Source organism: Centrocercus urophasianus, unplaced genomic scaffold (assembly GCF_019232065.1).
Source record: "Centrocercus urophasianus isolate 14NV4802_14NV808 unplaced genomic scaffold, USGS_Curo_1.0 seq_12, whole genome shotgun sequence".
NCBI lineage: Eukaryota > Metazoa > Chordata > Aves > Galliformes > Phasianidae > Centrocercus > Centrocercus urophasianus.
Genome location: NW_024884364.1, coordinates 9,122,838 through 9,130,357, shown reverse-complemented (window position 1 = coordinate 9,130,357; position 7,520 = coordinate 9,122,838). Strand labels below are relative to the sequence as shown.

The following is a 7,520-nucleotide window of genomic DNA, read 5'->3' as shown; positions in this document are numbered from 1 at the left end:
GTGATTCTGTGATTCTGTGATTCTGTGATTCTGTTTAATACATAGGTTTGGTGCCAAATGGATTGCATGATACCACTGCAAATAAGAACAGGCCTGAGATATCTTTAATCTATGCTTCCCTTCCTGATATCACAGGAGCTGCTGGAAACAGAAATTTTTTCTGTATCCATGCTTTCTTGTCCACCCACTACTGCTGCCTTCCCTTTCCAAAAGCCTCTGAGTGCTGCTCCAATGTCTGCTCCTATCCTTGCCCCAGTAGCTGGCTCCTGTTTTCATGTGATGCCTCTTTAGCAAGCTTCTATCATCTCTGGCTTCTAGGATTTGCCTTGAGTAGTTCTTCAACTGGAGAAATGGAGAGGAGGTGAAACAAGGAAAAAGGCATGGAAAGTGAGAATTACATCTGTTCTTTGATATCACAATAGGGAATTTTTGCTACCTCTCTGCGTTTGTTTCTCACTCCCCTTAGTACCCCCTTTTTCTGTATGAGACTTTGTGTAATCCCAGTCATGCTTAGTGTCTGTTTATATAATAGGCAGCAGATTGTTTGCTAATGCAGAAAAAGCACAGAAACAAAAAATCCTCAAGAACTTGGTGCCAATATTGCCTATTCTATTTCTCAGTTTCTGTTGGAGACAAGATAATTTCTTCCATCTTTTGGCTTTGATCTGGGGACTCACACAGCTGTCAGTGAGACAATTAATCTTCAGAGTGTCAGCATTGCATTTGTTGTTTGCTCAAGTTTACATAATGACCCCAGTTCTCTAGGAATATTTTGGAAAATCTGACATTCCAATTCTGTCCCAGAGCATTCTTTCCTCCCAAGAAGCTTATGACCAAGCATGAATTCCTTAAAAATGTTTCAGCCTAGGCTTACAATGATCTGTAGTAATGATATTGCAATAGATGTTTAGTCTGATTTTAGTTTAGAATAATTGTCATTACCTTCAACCATAGTCAGAAGTTCTGCTCTCACCCTTGGCTTTTTCTTATCTGCTTTTCTGTCACGAGCAATGTCTACTTCAAAGTTCTCCCATATATAGGGTTGTAAAACTCTAACCAGTGCTCCTCAGCATGCAATATTTTCCCCACAGCAAAATGCCTGGGAAATAGGAAACAGTCCTGAGCTGAAATGATGGAGGATAACTAGAATGCATCAAGCAAAGTCATCAGCTTCAGAAAGAGAATCAGTTACTGTATCTGAAATTTGCAGTGTGCGGCAAATTAATTAAAGCAGTTGAAAGCAGATGACTTAGTTCTCCTCAGGCTGTTTCCACATTCACTGCAGGCCTGTGATGACTTATCTGAACCTGATGCTTTCCAGGGGAGCGGATGTATTTGTTTTAATGGAGAATTCTGGACTTATTGTTTTAGCCTGTTTTGGCATGCGAATTCCTGAGGCCAGTTACATGTTCTGCCAGTGACCCAGTGAGGGATGAATATAAGTTTGTGTTCCTCTGCAAAATGGGAACGATCACAACAAAAGCATTTTGTGAACTGCATCTCAGTAATGTTTGTCTTATAAGGTATGATACGATCCTGGGGAAAAAGAAATACAAATTATTGTTAGTTTCTGTGAAGCAAATCACAGAGGAGTTCTTCTACAAAGCTTTGTTCATATTTTGAGAGGCTCCTAAATGACAGGATGCCACAGAATTCATCTATTGTGTTTTAAGTGAGAACAGTGGTAGGGAAAAACTATAAAGAAGACCAAAAGAAAACCAACCTATTCCATAACTGAAAGCTATTTACAGAGTTATTCCAAAACACCTTCTGTGCCATAGTGCTAGCATTGTGCTGTGCAATACCAAAACACTGTTGGTGCAAATGTAGTTCATGTGGATGGAACTGCTGATACGCCGTATGCCAGCCCTGGTATGAGAGAAAGTGTGTTGGCAGTGCTGTTTGGGCAGCACAAGTTTATCTGTCTGCACAAGAAACTTTTGCAAACAGCTATGTCAGTCAGAACCTGCTAATCTAGAGGGTATGGGGATGGGTTGGCAGTAGGACTAAGCAATGTTAGTGGTCTCTTCAACCTTAATGGTTCTATGATTCTGTGATTTGATTGTAACCAGGACAGCCATGGTTACCTCCATTTACAATGTCAACACAGAAGAAAGTGCACACTGATCCGCTGAGGATGTAGGGTTAACTACAGAAGAGACAAGGTCTGATCTCAGTTATTATTCCTCTCTATTAATTGCACTATTCTGACAAAAGAAAGATGTTATTTAACTAGCACTGGTAAGTGTTTTGATTTTCGTAGTAGTTATTCTTTGTAACAACAGTCTAAAGAGCACATCTAGGTGCAATAGCAAGTTGTGGCTCTGAGAAGGAGATGCACTTCTTGAAGATGTTTCTAAGGAATTATTAGTGCACCCAATTGAATAATTTCTAGATTTGATTTAACACAATGTATTTTAGTAGTCTTCACTATCAACTGATCAGAAATTTCTATTAAAATAGTTTATTATAAAAAATTATCAGAATTTATTATAAGAAATCCAAACAAATCATCCTTTTTCATTCCCACGGTCTATTTCTGGCACTGAGATTGAGATCTATATGTGCTACATAGTATAGCTGAGCCAAGAAAAAAACTGTGGAGCACTAACACGAAGGCCAGACATAATTAAGTGTACAGGGTAACTCTAACTGATTGAACAATCATACAAAAAGTCACAGCCTTTTCTCTCCAAGCTAACTTCATTAAAGTTCTAGTGCTGATTCAGGGATACAATTATCATTAGCAAAAGCATTGAAATAGCTTTTGATCAAACTGAATTTAAGAACGTGCTTCAAATTAAATGTATGTGTACACACACAAGCATGCAATGAAGCCGCATTCAGCAACTCGCTGAATGGAATGCAATTTAAGGTACATTCTGATGCTTCAGTCTGTACTAGGAGTAAAGAAATCGTGTATGCGTAATTCTCTGAAGAACAAAACTAAAATATCGTAATATTGATATTCAAAGAGTAAGGAGGTCGTTTTGTTCTCTTTTGCTCCCCTTAACCATAATTTTTGAGAAAAGAAAAAAATTTTCCTGGAGGTGTAAGAAATGTGTAAATGTGAATGTGACACTGTGGGATGTGGTTGCATGGACATGGTGATGATGGGCAGATGGATGGTTGGAATGGTGGTTTTTTCCAGCCTTAATGATTCCATCATTCTATTCTATGATTCTATGTAAAGGAAAAATCCCACCGCTTAGAGCATGGCAGATTCAGTGCAAGGTGATTTCCAAGGTGAAATATAGTACATGACAGAAAAAAAACTTTGCAATATAATAGTATTGGCTTTGTTGCAGACATTATGATTTAGGATATAACTGAAAAATTATTTGTAAGTATACATAATTACTTCGGGAAGCCAACTGATGCATCTGGAAAAAAAAGAGACAGGTTTGAGGTACCTAGACTTTTTTTTTAAGGACTGGGAATATCTGCTTTTTTTGCATTTTGATTATTAGTTAGTTGTCAGCTACCTTAAAAAACTGCTTTGGCATTTGAACCCTGTCCCTTTCCCCACTGCTCTGATGGTTTAGGAAAAAAGAAGCTGTTTCTCCCTTAACAATTTACTTCATAATATAATAAGCTTAGTTATGTATTTTCAGGTTCAGATACTTTAAACAAGGAGGGACCATATCCTCTAGCTTAAATTCAAAGTTACACCAGCAAGCAGCTAAATTCCAGAGAGAAAAGCACACAGCTTCCTTGAGAAGAGTGGTTGTAGAATTAGGTCAAAATCCAATGAATGTATATAGGCTTATGTAGTTTTACATGTGAGAACATACTCACTGAAGACAAGTTCGTGCACGCCAGATTTCTGAAGTGCTTGTATCTCTGTCAGGTCATGCTTTACCAGACAGAAAATCATAATGCATAGCTAGGACTCCAGCAGTTATCGCAGCCTTCTTCCATTTTTTGGTCCCGTCTTTCCTCATCATGAAGCTTTCTCATCTTCCTCTATCCCAAAGACCTCTGAGGCTTCTGGAGGGAGCTAAGTTTGAGAAGCAACTTCTGCCAGTAGGAACTGAACCTAGTTGACAAGGTAAGTGAGACATTCTCATCCCAGCAGATCTCTAGGGTTAACTTTTGGAATGTCTGCACTGAAGATTATGCATAAGCCACACACACATGAACACAGAAAACTGCACGCAGCTCTTACCGGAAGGGAGGCTCTCCTTTCACTAAGGGATCGTGTTTGACGTTTCTTGTGGCCTCTACTCTCTTTCTCATTCTCATCAATCAAGCTGTGGCCCCAGAAACTGCTCATCCATCTTGCAAAGGAAATATCATCATCCTCTTCATATTCCATGTACAGACACTCCAAATTTGCAGCAGTCTCCCAGCCAGACAAGGAAAAGCAGTATCGAAGGCTTTCAGTAAGCCAATAGCCTCACACTGTTCTGTCAAGAGGAAGAGGAGATGCAGTTTCAGCCACTCTTTCTGCACTTCACCCCCCAAAGCCCAACCCACTGCAACCCTAGGCACTGTCTAAACATAAAATCAATCCTTTCTCATCTATTTTCAACAAGGTTTCTTTTAATCTTTCCATTGCAGAGATGTTCAGTGACAGTGCCGCAGGGAGCTGATAGGAAGGGAAATATGTTCTCTACTCCATATACATTGCAGTTGAGCGCATCAGCTGTCAATGCCAATGGAGAATTGCCCACAGTAACATGCCTGGAAGGCGTGTACTCTAACCCAAAGCAGGCTTGTGATTTTGAGAAGCAGAATTGACATATTGACAGTGGTCAGAAACTGGCACATCTGCCTGCAGAGGCCTAACTGACTTTGTGGAAGGCAGGACAAATAGCCCTCTTCATGCTGCCCTTGCTGCTGATCTCTGTTGCCTCTGTGCTTCCTTTTGGTGTCTAGGAAATATGGTCTCTCTGGAACAAAGGCTCTACTGAGAAAATAGTTCATTTTTGGATTGTGGCATGATGCGTGAATGTGCATCGTTTGCTTTTCACCAAAATAGTTTCATCTGTTGTATCTGCTTTATGATGGGCCCGGCTTGAGCACACTGAACACAGAGTAGGAATGAGTCTGACCTCCTAACCAAGCACTGGGTGTAGACTATTGACTGTGTCTACACCGTAAAACAGAACATAGTAGGGGACTGTTCCTCGTTCCTGAGACCAAGTGGCTAAATTGGACTCATTCATTCTACACTACATTTTTGTGCTACCAGTATCTTGTTATAATTTTGTGGCTTTTATTTTAAATTTCAGCATAGCTGATGTAACCTGAAAACTCTGTTTGTAGCACATTAAAATGTTGTTTGTAAAACGTGAAACTGAAGTATGTTACAGTGTTACATGCCTTGGAACACAGATGAAGGAAATGAAGGAGTGTTTAGAGGATGTGGAACCTCTTGGAGTAACTGTGGAAAATTGCGTAGGAGAAAATACATAAATCTATCTTCCTATTGGAAGCATTGGTGTGTGCTAGGTAGCCAAGTGTTCTCCTGATGCTTTGATATCGTCTTGGAGATATTAGTCAGCACTGTCCAAAAGTATACCGAAAAGCTTACTAGCAGTTTAGCATTATGTGCAATCAATGATACAGCAATAAACCTTGCCTCTTGTCTCTAATCTATTTAGCAGTATACGGATGTAGTAGCAAAACTCTAGCTTCATTCAAGTGGGTGTAGATGTGAGACTTAAGCTCTCCCAGTACCATAAATCAGATGTAGTACTCTTCATTCTGAATAATACAGGTGAAAGAACTGATTGGTAATAGATACCTGTGTGAGTTTTGCTTTGTCTGGGGCAATGAGACCATGTGTAGCACAGAAAACTGTAGAACATGGGTATACACACAGAATATCCTTGGATGTTGCACATTAGAGCGTAGAGTCATAAGCAAACGTGCAGCAGGATGTGCTCTTGGTGAAAGTGTGAAGGGATAGGGGTGACAAGAATACCTACAAAATGGCACAGTAAAAATACACCTGAGTAAAAAGAACATGTGGGCTGATTGTTCAAGTAGAGAAGAGTACTCCAGACCATATTCTGAGAGCCTAAATTTTTCTGCACACCCTGAGGCTACAGGAAAGGTATATGCAAGGGACTATCCTGGGTCATAAAAGACAACATGTGGCAGAAATTCAGACCATCCTGGTAGGAAACTATCAGCCTGTAGATATGCCACTTGTACTGTATGGCATAAGGTTCTTCCATCCTGTTACATAAAGTGCGAAGTGCTTCTGCTGTGCTGAAACAGCTGATGGAAAAATGAGACAATCCCACAGTTTTGGCAAAGTATACTTAGGCAAATTACGATAATTCACACATGGAAAGAGCTGTTTATTACCAGGCACCAAGACATACTGAGCGTCCAGCAGGACAGCAGATCACACCAAGCAAATTACCAGGGCTCCATGAGAGATGGGAAGAGTGGGAAATAAAAAAGGAGCCGCTGCTGCAGCTGAATGAATAAACCCTGTAGCAAACAGGAGGCCAGGATGTCCTGGTGCTCAGATCATCAGCACTCAGGGCAAACCCAAACTCACTTTGGAAAACATTAACAGGGCTTTGAGGTGTTTGCCTCACAACCATGCCATTGTTTCTGTTTTCAGCACTTTTTTCTTCCTTCATAGTGCTACGTGTGCTTATTGCTCTCTTCAAATATCTGAAAGGTGATTGCAGCAAGAGCAGGTCTGGTCTCTTCTCACTGATGACAGGTGACAGGATGAGGGGAAATGGCCTCAAGTTGTACCAGGGGAGGTTTAGGTTGTATATCAGGAAAAACTTCTTTACAGAAGGGGTTGTTAAGCACTGGAATAGGCTTCCCAGGGAGGTGGTTGAGTCACCATCCCTGGATGTGTTTAAAAATCATCTGGATGTGATGCTCAGGGACATGATTTAGTGGTGGGTTGATAGAGTTAGGGTAGTATGGTTAGGTTGTGGTTGGACTTGATGATCTTTAAGGTCTTTCCAACCTGAGAAATTCTATGATTCTATGATTCTGATTCTATGTCTTCACTTCTATTCATTTTCCTTCCCACTTGCTAGGAAATTTTTGCTATGTGATGACAAGCACTACCCGAGCATGACATGGGACCAGGGGCAGCTTCTCCATATCATGAGCTGAATTCTGCAGGGTAAGTGGAGATAGGAATGTCAGTTTTCCCTTCCTATCGATAAGTGTGCAGAGTTGACATAGTCACATGAATACACAACAGATACACAGTTCCAGTATTGCATATTTAATGATTCCCATGACAGATTCAGTCAATAACTTTAAAAAGAAGCGGTTACACTGCCGTGGTTACCTGGTCTAAAGTGAGGTGTCCCTGCCTATAGCAGGGGATTGGAACTAGATCATCTTTGAGATCATGTTCACCAAGTGGAGGCCGTGCTCAACCAACCTGGTGGCCTTCTATGATGTTGTCACATGCTGGGTGGATGGGGGGAGAGCGGAAGATGTAGTCTACCTTGATTTTAGAAAGGCATTTGATACTGTCTCCCACGACATCCATATAACAAAGCTGAGGAAGTGTGGGATAGACA

The 7,520-nt window shown here is 40.7% G+C and overlaps 1 protein-coding gene across 1 annotated transcript in view; it reads right to left on the bottom strand.

The window, feature by feature from the left end:
- Positions 1-4,318, bottom strand: part of LNP1 (leukemia NUP98 fusion partner 1) — an 8,935-nt gene extending 4,617 nt beyond the window's left edge. The window contains exon 1 of the mRNA XM_042809467.1: positions 4,169-4,318. Coding sequence (XP_042665401.1) covers positions 4,169-4,318 — 150 coding nt within the window. The remainder of the gene's footprint in view (positions 1-4,168) is intronic.
- Between the last annotated feature and the right edge of the window lie 3,202 nt (positions 4,319-7,520).